Genomic DNA, 18,930 nt, shown 5'->3' with positions numbered 1-18,930 from the left:
AAATCCAGTTTCCCCCATTGACTTTGCATGTCACAGACCAGCTGGGAAGGTCACCAATGGCGATCACATGATCCCAAGATGCTGCAACTGTCATAAATACATGCCAGTTGCCAAGTCCCTGAATTATGATCATGTGACCATGAGGATTGTTGCAATATGAGGATTGGTTGTCTCTTTTTTCAATGCTGTTGAAACTCTTCATAGTCACTAAATGAATGTTTTTAAATTGAGGACTATATCTATAGTTTCTTCTATCACCGACAATATTTATTATGCCTCTGCATAGGAAGTACTCCTTTCACACCCTACTACAAATTTCTGAATGAAGATAAGAGATGGTGACCACATGAGGGTTCTTGGTGAACCTCATGATGGCCCGCAACTGAATTTGGATCTTCTGATTTTAATTAGCACTTTTACAATTGCACTATGTTGTAACTAACAAAGGCGGGAAAGTGTTATTCAGAGTCAGTTAATGTGATTATGTTTAGTTATAGAAGACACCGGAAGTTACTGGGTGGGACACCTATATAGCTCCAGTTTTCATTTCAGTTAATTGCTCCTCCAATCTCCATGTTCTCAGCTGCTGGCCCCTTTTAGGCTGCTCCTGTCATTAGATGATTGTCAAAGCTCTGATGTGTCTATAGTTGTAAAATGAAAAATGGCTAAATCTCAGAGGAAAACTAATAGTTTCCTACTTAATTTGATCTTGCTAAAATAACTGGGATTTTATAGAATAAAATTATAGTTCTAGAATCAAGTTATAGAATCTGAGTGGCAAAGTCCTAAAAAAAATTTTCCCCCCAATTGGTAAGACCAAGAAAGGGAAGAAGAAATCACTTGCATACAACTTGTTCTTTCAGAAATGAGCCTTTGTCTCGTAACGCGCTCTACATGGGGCTGCCCGTGAAGAGTGTTCGAAGACTTCAGCTAGTCCAGAATGCAGCTGCGTGAGCGATTGTGGGTGCACCTAGGTACACCCACGCTACACCTATCCTCCGCGAGCTGCACTGGCTTCCCATTGGTCTCCGGACACGCTTCAAGGTGCTAGTCATTACTTTTAGAGCCCTACATGGTATCGGACCTGGCTACCTGAGAGACCGCCTCCTGCCAATCACCTCCCAAAGACCTATTAGATCGCACAGACTAGGCCTCCTCCGGATTCCATCTGCCAGCCAATGTCGGCTGGCAACCCCCTGGGGGAGGGCCTTCTCTGTAGCTGCTCCGGCCCTATGGAACGATCTCTCTGTTGAGATCCAGACCCTTACTACCCTTCCGGCCTTCCGCAAAGCGACCAAGACCTGGCTGTTCCGGCAGGCCTGGGGCTGTTGAATTATCCAGCCCCATCCTAGGTTATGAATGTTGTTGAATTTTTAAGTGTTGTTTTTATTTTTTATATTCCCCTTTCCCTTCTTATTTGTAAGCTGCCCTGAGTCTTACAAATAAATAAATAAATAAATAAATAAATGCCAATCTACAAAAATGCTGAATATATTTATACAGTTTAGGACCCACCTTTCTGCATGTTTAATGCTATGTATACATAAACATTAATCTAATGAAAGCCTTTATTACACTTAACAGTTCAAACAGAAATAAAACTAAATGCAAAAAGATGTCACACATAATTTTAAATGTACAGGTAGTCCTTGTCTTACAATTTGTTTAATAGCCATTTGAAGTTACAATGGCACTGGGGGGAAAAAAGTGATTCATGACCATTTTTCACACTTAAAATCGTTGCAGTATCCCTGTGGTCATGGGCTCAAAGTTAAGATGCCTAGCAACTGGCAGGTACTTATGAAGGTTGCCGTGTCCCGTGGTCATGTGATCCCCTTTTGCAACCTTCTGACAAGCAAAGTCAATGGGGAAGCCAGATTCCCTTAACAGCCATGTTACTAACTTAACAACTGCAATGATTCATTTAGCAGCTGTGGCAAGAAGAATCATAAAATGGGGCAAACTCACTTAACAACTGTGTTGTTTAGCAATAGAAATGTTGGGCTCAATTGTCATAAGTTGAGGACTACTTATAAATGTTAGCTGTGTTATACTGTTTCCCTAAAATAAGCCCTCCCCAAAAATAAGCCCTCCATGAAAATATTGCAACACAGCAACAGTCGTGAGGTGACTACATTCACCGCTTCTGCACCTCAAAAATAATAAGACCTGTTTCTGTTTATTCTGTTTATTAGTCTTGTATGCCGCCCACTCCCGAAGGACTCCGGGCGGCTTACAATAAAAAGGGGAAAGGGAATAAATAAGACAAACAGCAAATTTAAAATACAACAACATTCATAGATTACCGTGGGGCTGGATACTTCAACAGCCCCTGGCCTGCCGGAGCAGCCAGGACTTAGTGGCTTTATGGAAGGCCTGGAGGGTCGTAAGGGTCCGGATCTCCATGGGGAGCTCGTTCCAGAGGGCCGGAGCTGCAACAGAGAAGGTTCTCCCCTGGGTGGGTCGCCAGCCAACATTGGCTGGCAGATGGAATCTGGAGAAGGCCTAGTCTGTGTGATCGGATCGGTCTTTGGGAGGTAATTGGCAGGAGGTGGTCTCTCAGATACCCAGGTTCGATGCCATGTAAGGCTTTATAAGTAACGACTAGCACCTTGAGGCATGTCCGGAGACCAATGGGTAGCCAGTGCAGCTTGCGAAGGATAGGTGTAACGTGGGTGTACCTAGGTGCACCCACGATCGCTCGCGCGGCTGCATTCTGGACTAACTGAAGTCTTCGGACACTCTTCAAGGGCAGCCCCATGTAGAGTGTGTTACAGTACCTCCCTGAAAATAAAGCCAAGCGCATATTTCAGGAGTCAAAAGAAAATAAGAAGATGTCTTATTTTCAGGAAAACACAGTAATATTGATCTGACTGTACTAGACTAAATACAGTAAGGAAATATTCATTAAGACACAACTTCTTTTGAGCTATTAGAAAATATTACAGAAAATGTAAGGCAGCTTCATTCATTATGATCTTTCCATTAATTCTGCCCAAACCTCTTCTATCTAACAATGTTCTGGAATCCAACATGATCTGGCCCAATTGTTTTGCAGGTTTTGATTCCAGTAACAGTAAATTCTAGTATGAATACAAAGGTGTGCCTATAGGAAAGCCACTGAAAACTGAGAAGTGACTCATGTCAGTGGTCTTTCATCAAATACTTTTTCCAATGCCAAAGTAAACTTTGTGCTACACTTTGTACACTATACTAAACTTTGTACTTATCTTCACATATTGGAAATTTTAGTACAGGTAGATGGTACATGGTACTTTAGTACAGATAGAAAAAGCAACCAACTCCGCTACCCTCTGGTTTGATCTTGCCCTTTTAATTGGTCTTTTTGTTCCACAGAATCTGTCATTCCAAGCAGTGGTACCTTCCATGTGAAACTACCTAAGAAAAGGGGTGTGGAACTTGGGATTACTATCAGTTGTAAGTATTTCTAAATTACAAGCTGCATTTGCCATTTTCTTTTCTACAAGAGAATGTTGTGAAGATGATTTCCTGCATTAATTTTTTTCAAGGCGCATTTGCTCACCAAGTGTAGAGTCAGTTCCCTCCTAGTGATTGGTAATGTCTTCTAATATCATCCAAACATTAACATGATGATATAGTAGTAATGAAGACAAGCTGTATATTGGCTTTACAATGTTTGGTTGGTGCTGTAAAATCTCCCCTGCCAAGATTTTCTAAATTGTGTTCACAAGAACTCTTAAGAAAGAGTTTCAGATCAGTTTCAGTGGTGCTCATTTCCAAATTGATAATAGCTTTTTTTTAATGTTAGATTTATATTTGGCCTCTCGCTAGGAGTCCCAAGGGTTCATGTGTTGCACATCTTCTTCCAATGTTCCCCATAACAATCTTGTAGGAAAGATTCAACTGAGGAAGTGTAACTGGCCCAAAGTCACCCATGACCTTTCCAAGTAGAGGCAAAATTTGAATCTAGATATCTTGGTCCTAGTTTAACACTTTAATCATTAATAACACGTTAATCACTACACCATATCAATTGCATTGTTTTGATATGCATACTATTTCGGACAAATTTTAGGAAGTACTAGGTCAGTGTTGGCTAACCTTTTTAGCACTGAGTGCTGAAATGGGAGCATGCACACGCGGGTGGCGGAGCTCGGGAAACCAAAAGAGCAGTTCCCTGGTGCATATGTGTGGAAGTGCCAGAAACCGGAAGGACAGTTCCCCATATGCACACGCTGGGAAGCTGAGCTTCCGGCTTCTGGCATGTGCATGCATGCCAGTCACCTGGTCTTCTGGTTCCTGGCATGCATGCATGTGCAAAGAGCAGCTGGCCAGCACACCAGACCCTGGAAGAGCAACAGGCAATGATTGGTGTGCCCGGAGAGATGGTGCTGCATGCCACTTTTGACATGTGTGCCATAGGTTCACCATTACAGTACTAGGTGCTCTCTAAAATTAGTGAAATATCATTGCATTATTGTGTACTCCCAGCCTCGCAGCATTGGAAGGATGGAAAGGAGTTTCTGCTAAAATACAGCTCTGAACCCAAGTAGAAACTCCTATCTGAGTAGCAGAGTTGTCACTTCTTATTTCCTAACTCACACATTCTGAGGAATGTGTAATTGAATGGATTATAAAGCAAACATTATGCTTTAGAGTAATGTTCCTGTTCAATTGCTCAGCTGTGCTATCCGAAGGAATATTCTGTGCTTCTCCCATGAGTATTCTAACTTCAAGTATCAGTAGACTATTTCCATCAATGGTGGGTTTCAATTGATTTTCCTACTGGTTCGCTCATGTACATGTGCACTTGCTCACGCGCTTGATGCTTCTGCACATGTGCAGAAACATCTGAGCAGGTGGGCAGAGCCTCCCATCACTGCCACTACCTGTTCGCCTGATCCGGGGCGAACGATCAGAAACCCACCTCTGATTTCCATGCATATGAGAATTTTCATGTACACTTTTATTGGTGTTTCTGCACACGCTGACATTCCCCCAAATATCACTGAAGCTTCCCTCTTCTTAATGAATAATGCTACTGGATTATAGAAGGATTGGAATCTGACAGGTGACAACTTCTGTTAAAATATACAACGGCACTAGAAAATGATGTACCGCATTTGGAAACATAGACTCAATTATTACTAAAGAACCTCTATCCCAATAATACATATGTTTAACTGAGAATCAAAGAAGCTGATTGAGGGTTAAAAAGCTATGAATAGATTAAAACAGTTTAATGAGAGCTTTGTTGCAGTAGCTTGTTCAAGGTCTGCTTGGGAGAGGTATAATTGGAAGTTATAATTTTCTCCAATAGTCATCAAGGGCTTTCACCCTTGTAATATAATATGTATTAAAAGTATCTGAATTTATCACTGGGTCAAGGGAATGCAAATATTTTCTTTGAATGTGACAAAGTTTTCATGTAATAATGTCAGATTTCCATAGGACATAGTATATTTCAGGGGCAGTAAAGTCAGCTGGGCCTTTCAGCTTTCCTGGCTGATGATAAGCATGAATTCCTAATCTCAAGAGTTGAGCAATAGCAAAACAAAATGGATTTTCTCTCACTAAACTGGACTATTAATCAAAAATCTCTGATCCTTCTCAGAGTGTCTTGGGAGGTTTTCAAATGAAACTGGTTGCATTTAGAATTTGAACCACTCAAAAGTTGAGGATATTTTTTTTAACAAATGGATGCAGCTTGGTTTAAAAGCCTTAGTAGCTTCTAAACATATTTTCATTTACAACGTTTACTTTCGAGTAAACGGACCTTCTTGAGCAGTAATTGATTTATATGCAGGCTGCTGTTCTTTTCTAATTTGAACTTTAAATGTATTTTTTCCTTTGCATATTTTTCCTCAGATCTTCAATTTTGGGGGGGAGGGGATTTAATATTGTCCTTTCCAGTCTGATTATTTTTCTTTTTTGAAATGTGATCATAGTTGTATTAAACTTGGTTTCAGTACACACATTTCCCCAATGCCTTCATGTTTCAATCAGTGGTGGAAGATGTTTTATGACTGGCTATGTCAATGGTGCGTGTGAATTATATGCTCAAACCTCTTCAGGGGGAAATCTCCCCCATCTAAGTCATTATACATTTTAATAAAAACTGGGCATGCGTGTAGAGAAATATCATCTATCATGTCATGAATCAGAAACTGTCTGTCTTCCTGCAGACTGTGAAAGCCTCTCTTTGAGGCAGGATATTAAATAAGAGCATCAGCCATCTTGCCTCTTGTTTGGGGCTAGAGGTGATTTCGGTAGCTATAATGGAATATGGGAATGAGCTTGGGAGGCAGAGGGAAGAGTTGAAACCAGGGGAACAGCCAGATAAGAGATAGCTTAGCTTGTAGGAGGAATGTGGACATAGCAAATGTCTCGGAAGAGACTCTCCCTAGTTTCTTGGGCTGTAAAAGTGATGGAGGAGACTTACAAGATCGATGTCAGCCTTAAAAGGTAGTCCAGAGAGGAAGCACACCAGAGGTGGTATTCAGCAGGTTCTGACCAGTTCTGGAGAACCGGTAGTGGAAATTTTGAGTAGTTCAGAGAACAAGTAAATACCACCTCTGACTGGCCCTGCCCCCATCTATTCTCTGCCTCCTGAGTCCCAGCTGATCGGGAGGGAATGGGGATTTTACAGTATCCTTCCCCTGCCACACCCACCAAGCTACATCACGACCACCAATCCATGCCCAGAGAACTGGTATTAAAAGGTTTGAATCCCACCATTAAAGCACACACATATGAACTAATTCTACTTTATTGTGTGAGGGTGAATCTTGCAAATACATTTCTCTCCCATTGCCATTCATTCTGCAATCTACTGTTTCCTCATATTTGACCATTAGCCTGACTGCAACTCTAAGGTCACTCCCACATTTCATTAGAGTAGCTGAAATCTTTCTTCTGATAGGAGTCTCTTGAACCCTTGGGAGGTTAAATATTATGGTTGATACTGAGTGTCCAGTAGGTTGAATTATGACATTGAAAACCTTGTGAGCTTTGTTAGTATAATGTGTGAAAAGGGGAGAACTTTCTAGGCAGCAATAAAAAAAGAAATGCCTGGTAGAAAGGCGAATTTATTGGTCATTGAGACTTTCTTTACTCATTTTGTCAAGATAAGAAGGAATGATAGGATTTAAAGAAATTTTGAAGAGAAATATATATATAATATTTGTAGTATATATTCAAAAGCCAATTTGATGTATTCTCCAATTTTTTTCTCTTCAAGAATATATTAATTTCTAGACCTGTAACATCAGACTTTTTTTAAAATCAATAAATGCCTAAGCCTAATGCTTTTTACATATAGTATTCTGTTTATGTGGAAAAACATTTTAAAAATCTTTTTGAAAAAATAGATTTTTTTTTCTTAATATAAAAATCTATGCCATCGATAAGATTATTTACAAACTCATTTAATCTTTCCGTTACCATATAATAATCCATCCTTAACCTACATAAAGTAAAACAAGGAATGAGGTGTTACATTTTGAAGGATTTCTGCAATAAATTCTTTGAGAATCTTTGAAGTCCAATCTTTCTATTCCTGTAGCACTATTTTTTTTTTTACTAATGGAAGAAAATATAAATGAATGCTGGCTGGGGAATTCTGGGAGTTGAAGTCCGGACATCTTCAAGTTGCCAAGGTTGAGAAACACTGCTCTAGACTCTCCAAAGTAATTAAATCCAAGCTACAAAATAAGACGTCTTAAATTTAGGCTGGTACTTGGAATATAAGCTTATGTCCTAAAACACCGTGGGTGGTGTTTGATTCCCTTTGGTAGGCAAAACAAGCCAGCTGTAGTTTGGCACAAGATTTCTCTGTGCCTCCTGCTTGCTGTGAGCAACAAATTCTAAGTATATCTTGCAAATATAATATATCATACAAAGAAGAAGAAACTGTTAAAATATTCATGACTGGGAGAGACATGGGAACAAGGTCAGCCAATGAACAGGCATAGCAACTAAGTCAGCCAATGGGAGCTTAAAACAGATCTGAGTCTGTGCAGAAAATTGAAACAGAAACTTAAGCACTCTGGGCTTAACTGCTGAAATGAAACTAACTGCTTGGGTTTGCCTGTAACTCTCCTGCCTTGTGTTTACTTGGAAGAACCACCTGTTGGTATTGTACATTTATTCATCTGTTATTATATATATATAAAGAACTTAATGAATCCAGCTGAACCAGTTATCTGTGCTTGCTTTCTGGGTTGGATTTTTCTGCAACAAACTCGGACAGAAACAATAAAGGAGAATATTTGTAGCTCAGGATTGACAAGAGGGATCCTTGGTGCTCTCTGAACTTGCTTGTTTTCTTGCAGATGTTTCATTACCTTAACTAGGTAACATCATCAGTGCTAGTAAGGAGTGCTGATTGCTGTCAGTTTATATTCTGGTGACTTGCTTGTCTGTGGGTGGTCTTAGAGATTCTTTGCTTGGGCTGTTTACTGATGGCTCTTTGGCAGTTTCTTCACTGGGATAGTGTTCACTTGAAGTTGGTCTGAAGTTAACCTTGGAGTTAATCTATGCTCATCTGGGTGCTGATTACTGGTGGAGAGGTGCTGGAGTCTTTTTGTTCTCTTTTGGGCTGGTTGATTGTTTCTTTTGCCTAGTCTACAGATCAGAGGTAGGTTGATGCTGGTTTGGCCAGGTATGGCTGAACCGGTAGTTGAGTTCAGGACTGGGTCGCAGAACCAGCAGTGACTCAGGCCTGCCACATCCCTGAACCAATTCCTTCACTGCTGCTTGGCCGCCACCAATTTGGATTTTGGTGGCTGCGCTTGCATGCGCGCAGAACAATTTACATTGAAGAGTGCATGCGCATACATTGTGTGTGGGTTGTGAACCGGCAGTAATGTCATTAATGTCTATTGATGGCTGATTTGTCAGAGTGCCAGGACTCTAGAAATTCCCCGGCATTTTTGGACTTAGCCTGGTCTAGGAGAAGAAGAAAATCAAGAAGGAGAACTTGTAATTTGTTAGCTGCTGTTATGTGCATGTTCCTCAAATTACAGTTCTGCTTTGTAAATTTATTAGTATATTTGTTTTGTTTTATTTTGTTGGCTGTATGTTTAACATAGTTTTATTACTATTTTGTACTCTGTTTATTTAATTATCATTTCAGTAAGATCACACCTGACCTATTGCATCCAGTTTTGGTTGCTACAATATAAACAAGATGTTGAGACTCTAGAAAGACTGCAGAAAAGAGCAATAAAGATGATTAGAGGACTGAAGGCTAAAACATATGAAGAATGTTACAGGAATTGGGTATGTCTAATCTAGTGAAAAGAAGGACTAGAGGTGATGTGATAGCAATGTTACAATATTTGAGGGGCTACCATTAAGAAGAGGGATTAACCTATTCTCCAAGGCACTGAAGGCAAGTCACAAAGTAATGGATGAAAACTAATCAAGGAGAGAAGCAGCCTAGAAATAAGGAGAAATTTCCAGTCAGTGAGAACAATTAATTCATAATTCAGCTCACCTCCAGAAGTTACAGATACTCTGTCACTGGAGACTTTTAAGAAGAGATTGGATAGCCATTTGTCCAGAATGGTTGAGCAGGGGGTTGGACTACAAGATCTCCAAGGTCCCATCCAATACTGTTATTCTGTTAAGTGTATGTAACTAGCATGATCCCTGACTTCAGTGGATTGTGAAGTAAATAATACTAAAGCTACAATATTTCCATTTATTCTTAAAATACACACTTCTTCTGATAAAAGTTGAGAGATTCAGCTTTATGGCCCTTAGAGAAAAAGGTTAGCTTTTAAAGCACTTTGCTTTAATATTTAGTTTATTGGAAATATGGATATCACCTTTTCGGGTTATTGCTATCCATTGAAATTGACATAGATTGGGTAAAATGAAGATCTACAATATATCTCAAGCACAAATTGTCCGATATCAACCTTGCTATAAAATGACTTGATGGCTTCAAAGCCAATCCAAGACATATGGAAGTAAACCTGAGTGAACAGCAAAGCCAACAGCTTGCCAATGAGAATTTAATTCGGCTAATCAGATCTATTAGGGTTAATTGAAAGCTAATTGACTGCTGAGCAAACCTTTCCCCCCTCCAATTTAGGAGAATGTGCTGCTTTGTTTCTGCATCTTGGGAGGAATGCTGCAAAATTATCAGTACCATGCCAGATTATTTTTTCCCCAACCTTTCCTTGCAAAAATGTCTTCTACGTTTTAAATGATAAGCTTGTTTTTGTAAACCTTCCTAATTATATGTGATCCTTTTCAAGTAAATTAAATTATTACCAGTTTTGTTGAAACCTGATCTGAAAACTCTTTAATTATTTAAATGCACAGTAGTGTTCTAGGCCTATACTTTAGATCTAAATTAAATATCAGTAAGCCTATTTGAAAACAGTAATTCACATTGCATCTATGGATGATCCAGATTCTTCATTTACTATGATAGTGAGTTGTCCGCGTGTATGTCCATGTGTGTGTCCGTGTGTGCGTGCGTGCGTGCATACACACACACTATTTTGTTCACAGGAGATTGTAGACATGTTATCCTATCTGGCAATCACGTGTATTCTAACAGAATAAGTATCAGCACAGTCTGGATTTCTGATTTATAACTATGTTAATTGGAGAACCATTCTTTAAAGTGAGCATAAATAGGGATCTTTTATGAAGAAAAGCAATTGGATGATCTGCTGTTTCCATCTTCTTTGTGCAGCAATTCATTTTCTTAAAAAATGCTGAAAGTACATCGTCACTTTGATAAATATAATCATTTACAATAATGATAATCATTACGTGGATTAGGTATGTCATATTTTTCATGAGTTCTTGTTTCCACATCTCTCTCTCTCTCTCTCTCTCTCTCTCTCCCCCTCTCCCTCCCTCCCTCTCTCCCTCTCTTCCTCTCTTCCTCCCTCCCTCCCTCTCCCTCTCTCCCTCCCTCTCTCCCTCCCTCGCATTTCAACCTAGTCATTTTTTAACTGTCTGCCTGTGGCAGTACCCAGACAGGAGTAAATGAAAACTAATTTTCCATCTCTTAGGGTATATTACATTAAATATCAGTGACAGTTCTGAGCAGACCCACCTTTTCTTCTCCATATTCGATTCACTTTTTATGAAGCAATAAGAAAGGGGAACTGATGTTTGCCAAAATACATTTATTCCATGGGAGATGCTATGGCAAAACTTCAGGAAACCTCAGTGGATAAAAGATGGCTCTTTCATCTACAAATTCTGTATTCCAACATTTGATTGTGAGTCAGATGTTCCATTTGGGGGGCTCCAGAAGTGGTATTCAGCAGGGCCTGACCAGTTCTGGACAACCGGTAGAGGAAAGTTTTGGGGATGGGGTGGGAATGAAAATTTTACAGTATCCTTCCCCTGCCATGCCCACCAAGCCATGCCCACCAAGCCACACCATGCCCACCAAGCCACGCCCACAGAATCAGTAGTAAACATTTTTGAATCCCATCACTGGGGAGCACCTTTCTGAATTTGTTTTCATCGAAATAAGTGTAAGAGGTATTCTAGCCCCCTTGCTTTTTAATTTGTAACTCAGTTCCATAATTTAGGCTCTCTTACCTTCTAAGCATCCCTATCCATTATTAGCAGATCAATTTCACCCTGGTTATATGAAGTAATAAATGTAGTACTATAATGTAGTAGTACAATACACACAATGTAATTTTGTTGGTCTCCCAGGTGGGAATGAGAAGGGCATTGAAAGCATCGGCTTCCTTATCTAAAAGAACAACTAGCAGTAAATTATATGAAAAAGGCGAAGAGCTGGTGTTTGCATGACACAACAGCAGGTTACATAAATGGCAAATTAATGGGACCTCAACAGAGCAGGTACATACTTATAAATATCCTGGGGTGCAGTTCCAGTTTCTTATCTCAGAACACACATTTTTCTTATCGGGAAAGTATGGCCCAATGTAGCTCCACAGCTGTCTTAAGATTCTTCCATTCAAAGGGGGCACATTTTTATTCCTAAAGCTTGAAAGGTTTTCCTTGCTAGAGTAATCTCTTGGCTTCTTTATAGTGTTCCAATTTGCATTTTTACAAAATTTAATATCCTGGAAATTACCTAGTCCAAGTTTATAAGAGCACACAGCTCCAAGTGGCATCAAGAATGTTGTTTTATGATTAGAGACAGGTTTGGTTTCTGTACCAGAGCCTGGCTTTATCATTTTCATTTCTGGTTGAAATTGATTTTTCTCCTGTGGGATTTGTCTCTCCTGGTTTCAGAAGAATGTATTAAATCAACCTGGCTAACAAAGGCTAATGGCAAAACTCTAGTCCTTAGGACTTTCAGTCTATTGGGACTTGAAAATACCTGGAATCATCTTATACAACACCTCTTGGATGTTGATTTGCAAATGAGTTTAAGCCTAATATCATACAGTGTATGGATTCTTCTCAAATGGTCATGTTATCTCTTATCATCTTATCTCTCTTCAGTTTTGAAGAAATTTTTTTGAAGCTTTCACCTCGGCCAAGTTGGATGTACCATCCTCTGAAGTGCTTATGCCCATGGGGAAATGGCTTTGTGAAATCCCTAAGCAATATGCTCCTTTGTTGCTCTCTCTATAAAGAATCTAGGAAGATATATATTTATCCCATTTTAAAGAAGTATCCTGGTAGAGAGCACAATACCTATTTGTCATTGTTTCTCTCTGCCCAGGATTCTGATGTAACTTTACAGATTGTCTGATTTTGTTTGTTGTATCCATCCTACTAAAGTTAAAGTTTAGCACAAATTTTGGAGATCACCACTGCTTAAAAAAAAAACTACAGTCACAATAATAACAATATATATATACTTTCAGTGGTGGGGTTCCAAATTTTTTACTACCGGTTCTGTAGGCATGGCTTGGTGGGCATGGCAGGGGAAGGTCACTGCAAAATCTCCATTCCCTCCCGATCAGCTGGGACTCGGGAGGCAGAGAATAGATGGGGGAGGCACCAGGCAGCGGTTGTATTTACTGGTTCTCCGAACTACTCAAAGTTTCTGCTACCAGTTCTCCAGAACTGGTCAGAACCTGCTGAATGCCACCTCTTATATTTTTGTAATTTTATTGCATTCTTAAATGTTTTGTTAATACTTGCAAGTATTTTGTTGTTGCACTTTCTGGTCCAAAAGCTGTAATAAAGTTTTGATTTTATACTTATTTCAGTCTTTCACAACCTGGATCTTTCTGGGTATTTTAGTCTCCCAACAGTAGTAGCAAACCTAGCCAAAGATCAGGGATTCAGATTTATAAACTGAAGTGTGGACTTGCTTCAATAAACCAAAACAAATCATGTTGCTTTTGAGCACTCTGCGTCATGTCAAAGCTCTTTGCAAATTTAATGATGTTTCTACTGCTTCTGAGGTTGCTATAAACAATATCCTATGCTGGGGCTTCCATTTCAAAATAGGAGCATTTTTAGAGGGGTTGAGTTGTGGTGAGACTTTCTGACACTATCATGAATAGTCAGGCAAAGAGTTTAATGTTTCTTTTAATCCTTTGCCTAAGGCAGTTGTTTTGGAATGGCAATATTTTAATTTCCTTGGGGTTTCTTTTCTTTTTTCACATTCACCTTCTTTAGAACGGCCAACCATGAACCACACGTTTGCGGTCTCCTATACTAAAGAAATGTTACACTTTGGGCTGGGTCCAGCCAACAGAATTAGAAACTCAAGTCAGTTCTTAAAAGTATGGTCAAAGCATTCCCTCTTCCAACTTTTCCCCACAATAATCCTATAAAATTGGTTCGGCTGCGAAAGGGAGTGACTGGTCCAGAATCATCTAGTGAATTAGCTGAGGGTGAATATAAATCTGAATCTTCCAAGGATTAATTGGCACAACCATGACTGCTACCCCAAGCTGGCTCTCCACGGTGAGAGAACGGGTGCCAGGCAGGACTGGGTTCTGGCCAGCACTACTGCCAGTTCGCTCGTGTGCACGCTTTGTGCATGCGCTTGATGCACACTGTGAGTGCATGCGCAGTGCAATTGAAATTGTTCTGCACATGCACAGAACTGAAAAACAAGATGGTGGCGCTGATGGCGCCAACCAGGGAACCAGTTCGGGGGCGTGGCAGGACTGGGTCGCTGATGGTTCCAGCGACCATGGCTGCCAAACCACTACCATGTTGAGCCGAACCGGTCCAAACCAGTAGGAACCCACCACTGTGCCAGGCTAGAGTATTCAGGCACTATTCAATGTCCTAAATTGAGGTGAGGTAGCAACAAGGTAATAAATACAATTTTCTCTGTATCTGCATGTTTCACTGAAGGTCAGTTATCTTTGGCATTACATCTCATTGTATCAGCCTGGTTTCATTGCTGCTTCTGACTAGCTTGTCAATAGTTTTTTGGCTGTCCAACCACAACCCTGGCATAATTGAGTTATTCCAATGATAGTAATGAGAGAGGTCCAGACTGCTATCCTGTTATGTACTAAGTCAATCCTCATGGTTCACCAGAAACCATGATCAGAAGCAACAATGATCATTTTGCTACATCTTGGCCAAAGAATCCATGCTCCCCACCTCCACCCCACCCCCCAGATCTTGGACTTTGTTAAAAAATTGAATCTCAAAATCCATCAACTCATACTGGTTTGCCATCAAACCGAATCTCTAGTCTTAGACTGCATTTGTCAAGAATTTTGACAGCTGATTAAAACCAGAGATGATTGGTTTTCTTCCAAAGATTCTTGCAGAACTTGCTTTAGCGAGATTTGTGGAGATTGCAAGGAGTTACAAGTATTTCAGCAATTGAATTGTGTTCCATTTAGGTCCATTATAACCTTATAGATATTAGGGCAAAGAATTTTGGTTTTTCTTCCTAATAGCTTTCATATGATTTGGCAAGGTTGCAAATCTGTTTACTGATAATGGGGAAGCTTGCAGGTGACTGTCCCAAAGGTGCTTCTTCAAAAGGCAACTAGACTTTTTTTTGTTTTTGCTTGAAGACATTTCACTTCTCATCCAAGAACTTCCTCAGAACTTGGATGAAAAGACATCTTCAAGCAAAAACAAAGAAAGTCCAACTGCCTTTTGAAAAAACACCTTTGGGACAACCATGACCTGGTTGACTAAGAATCTCCATAAACCATTTGCAATTGGCTGTTTACATCATAGTCTCTAGGACCTTCATTAGTCTGGAAACTAACACCTTGCATCTATCTTCTTCCAATCTTGAATCTATAATTGAATGTGCTAAGGGTTACTATAATTTGTTCTGCTTTGCTACCAAGGTTCAACAATACTTTCTCAAACCACCTCACCAACTTTGTGCCAATCTTCATAGGTTTGCTTTGCTTTTCCAGGTGGTTACCCTGTTTGGAAACCCCTCGGAATACACCAAACATCTTCCGGGTTGTTTGGCTATGTATGTGTGTATTGTAACATTTATTGTGTACTAAGCCATCAAGTGCTTCAGACAGTACTGGGGACAAGTTGCAAGAGACAATGACAATCATGTTGTTTCCACAGCATGAATCTTTTTATTGAAGCAAATCTAAGTCACCCACCTAGAACTGTTACTTACATCTCTGAGAAGTAATGATTAAAAATAAAACCCCTTCTCTTAACTTGGCTTTCTCCCCTTGTTGGACTCCCTGTGGACAAATAAGAGGAAGATATCCAAATATTCCACAGCTGTGAGTAGCATATTCTATAAATAGTTTTAGAAATGGAGTCCTTAAAAGGAAATGCAGCTAATTATATTTCAGGAATTGGAAGGTCTGCTGTAAATTTAAAACTTCATTTCTAACTGTGCTAGAAATGAAGCACTAATTTCTGGCGAGCATTGGTTTCAGACATATTCAGTCAGTATTCAGATTTGTCATGCTTTCATATTAATGGTCATTTTTTTTAAAATGCATGAAATTAAGTGTTTAAAATCTTGAATATACTATTTCATATAATATCTCTAAACTTTAACAATCTCCAATTTATTTTATGTTACATTTTAGTGAAAGACAGGTTTAGCTTTAGTTCCCATCTTGCTTTTTAGCTCCCAGAGTAGGAATTAAGAATTTTGCCATTTAATAGCATTGATTCCAGGTTAGGGAACTAAAGTGCTATGTATTTAAAAAGTAAATGCAATGTGATTGAAATGAGATGTGTTTTAAACAGATTGATTGATTATTTGCCATCAAATCAGTATTGACTCTTAACAGTTATATAGATAGACCTTCTCCAGAATGATCTGGAATCAACACAGTCCTTGACTGCATTAACTGCCTTAAAAGGGTATGTCTAATTTAATGAAAATAAGGATTAAGGGTTCCAATATCTAAGGGGCTGCCACAAAGTTCAACCTATTCTCCAAAGCACCTGAAGGCAGGACAAGAAGCAATGGGTGGAAACTAATCAAGGAGAGAAGCAACCTAGAACTAAGGAGAAATTTCCTGACAGTTAGAACAATTAATCAGTGGAACAACTTGCCTCCAGAAGTTGTGAATGCACCAACACTGGACATTTTTAAGAAGAGATTGGTCAATCATTTGCCTGAAATGGTATAGAGTTTCTTGCTTGAGCAGTGGCTTGGACTCCAAGGTCCCTTCCAACTCTGTTGTTCTGTTATTCCGATCTTTCTTTCTTTTTTAGCCCTAACATGTTTCCTCTTTCAACTTTTGTGATGCTTCCACAAAGCAAAGCATTGTGCCAACCTCACTCATAAACTTCTGATGGATATGATGTGCCTCCTTCAAAATATTTATTGCCTCATTTTATCCATCAGTCACAACATAAGTGAATTCTACATAGGCATGCTCTATATAGAGGGCTGAATATTTGGCTTTTTTTTTTTTAAAGACCTTTGTCATATTTTTTTTTGGTTATCATTCAGATCCATTTCTTCAACCATAATTTGCCACACTAATATGCTGCAACCAAAGTTTACTCTCTCTTTCATGGGAAGAAAAGATGCTAAAATATATCCTTGATAGCAGTTCTCGAAAGCAAAACAAATTGCTTTGTGAATTTTATTAAACATTAGTAGCTTGGGCTTAGATGTTTTTATTAAAGGGAAATTGAAAAAGGGAAATTTATTGTGTTGCTTCCTACTTTATATACTGCTTGGATTATATAGTCTTCTGCAACCTGGTGTGCTCTAATGGCCATAACGACTGGGAATTCTGCAGGAATGCCTGGTTGTGGAAGGCTGGTAATAGATAATTCTGAAGATTATCATGGACTCTAAATGCCTGGATTGAGTGTCTGCATGTATCTCTTCCTAAACAGCAAGCAGAAAGTCTGGTGAGCCTTTAATTATCTCTGATATCAAGAAGGGGAGTGTAGCACATAGGTGAGTGAATTACCTGCTTTTTTATTTCTGAATCTTAATAGACAATAGTAATGAATTTGTTCATAATATCTGTAATACCTCTCTGTGACCTCAACCATCTTTCATAGGTATTCTGGATTCTAATATGCGATTGAACCCAATTAATACATATGAAGCTGGCACATACAGTACTTGTTCAGACTAATACTATACCAAAATCTACCTTTGAAATGTTCTTCCCTTTAGAAAGAAGCATCTCTTTTTCTATCTCAAGGTGTCTGGGAATTTCTTTTAAATTGCTCTTCATAATGTTTGAGTTTCCTTTCTTGTTGAAGATGCTCCAAAGTGATGGGGTTGGTGTTTCACTTTCACTTTGCCTCATTCTAAAGCAGTGTTTCAGTATTGCTGGATGAGGAATTGTGGGAGTTGAAGTCCAGCCATCTGAAAGTTGCTGGGATTGAGAAAGACTGGGTCTAAAGCCTTTTGGTTGCCTGCCCTTCCCAATCCGAATAACCCTAAAAGAAAGAGACATGCATTAATGTCTTGTTTTGGAATCTCATCTGAAGCATGAATAGGCAAGAGAAATGAGAATTCTCAAGAGAATTGAGAACAGTCAACCAATGGAACAACTTTGCATTCAGAAATTGTGGGAGCTTCATCACTGGAGGCTTTCAAGGAAGAGATTGGATTGCCGTTTGTCAGAAATGGTGTAGGGTCTCCTGTTTGAACTAGATGACCTACAAGGTCCCTTCCAATTCTGTTAATCTGTTAAATCCGGAAAAAATGTTTGTGCAATAGAAGACAATATAGCAGGATTCAATCTGGGTCGGTCACCAGGACTACAGGTTTTGTCTTCCAAACTTTCGGACTAGCTAGAGCGGGGTCTCCAACCTTGTCAACTCTGAGACCTGTGGACTTAAACTCCCAGAACTCTGGGAATTGAAGTCCACAAGTCTTAAATTTGCCAAGGTTGGAGATCCCTGAGCTAGAGAGAAGTTCCCTGAAGATGGGCTCCAGCACAAGTCCTAAAGCTCAGAAGACAAAACCTCTGATCGCAGTAAACAACCCGGATCGGATCCTACAACATTCTCCTCGGACATGTATATTCGTCTTCATATGGAAGACAATATAATTATATATATACCTGTTGGCCTCTCTGTAGTTAAATTTAGTGCAAGGAGACTAGGATAATTCTTCTGAGATTCTCTTTAAAAAAAAAAAAATTTTCTAAAGCAATTTCCCCCCCCCCCCAATATTGAAAGACAGTTACTAAAAAAAAAATGGACGATTTTGTTTGCCCAACACTTATTTCATCATATCATCAACACTGTTAGCACTTGAGAGGAACAAATGTTAACACTATTTAGAATGTTTTCTAAAAGATTTGTTTTCTCTTTGTATGCAGGACTGGCACCTTGGAGCCCGGAGACAAGCTGTTAGCTATTGATAATATCCGACTTGACAATTGCTCAATGGAAGACGCAGTGCAGATTTTAAAACAGTGTGAAGAACTTGTCAAATTGAAGATCAGGAAGGATGAGGATAACTCTGGTACAAAAACTCTGAATTTAGTCTGTTGACGGGGGGGAAAAAATCCTTTCGAAGACTAATGAGGTTGACAGATTGTGAATCAATATTGTTAATTAATACGCTTGCATATTCAC

General features: G+C 39.4%; 1 protein-coding gene across 1 annotated transcript in view; it reads left to right on the top strand.

The window, feature by feature from the left end:
- GRIP2 (glutamate receptor interacting protein 2) overlaps positions 1-18,930 on the top strand; it is a 118,608-nt gene that overhangs the window by 57,685 nt on the left and 41,993 nt on the right. Inside the window, 3 exon segments of the mRNA XM_032239103.1 lie at positions 3,358-3,438; positions 17,224-17,287; positions 18,672-18,817. Of these exon segments, the coding sequence (XP_032094994.1) occupies positions 3,358-3,438; positions 17,224-17,287; positions 18,672-18,817 (291 nt within the window).

This window comes from Thamnophis elegans, chromosome 2 (genome assembly GCF_009769535.1).
Source record: "Thamnophis elegans isolate rThaEle1 chromosome 2, rThaEle1.pri, whole genome shotgun sequence".
NCBI lineage: Eukaryota > Metazoa > Chordata > Lepidosauria > Squamata > Colubridae > Thamnophis > Thamnophis elegans.
Note: the sequence above shows the minus strand (reverse complement) of the source record. Positions and strands in the feature narration are given on the sequence as shown.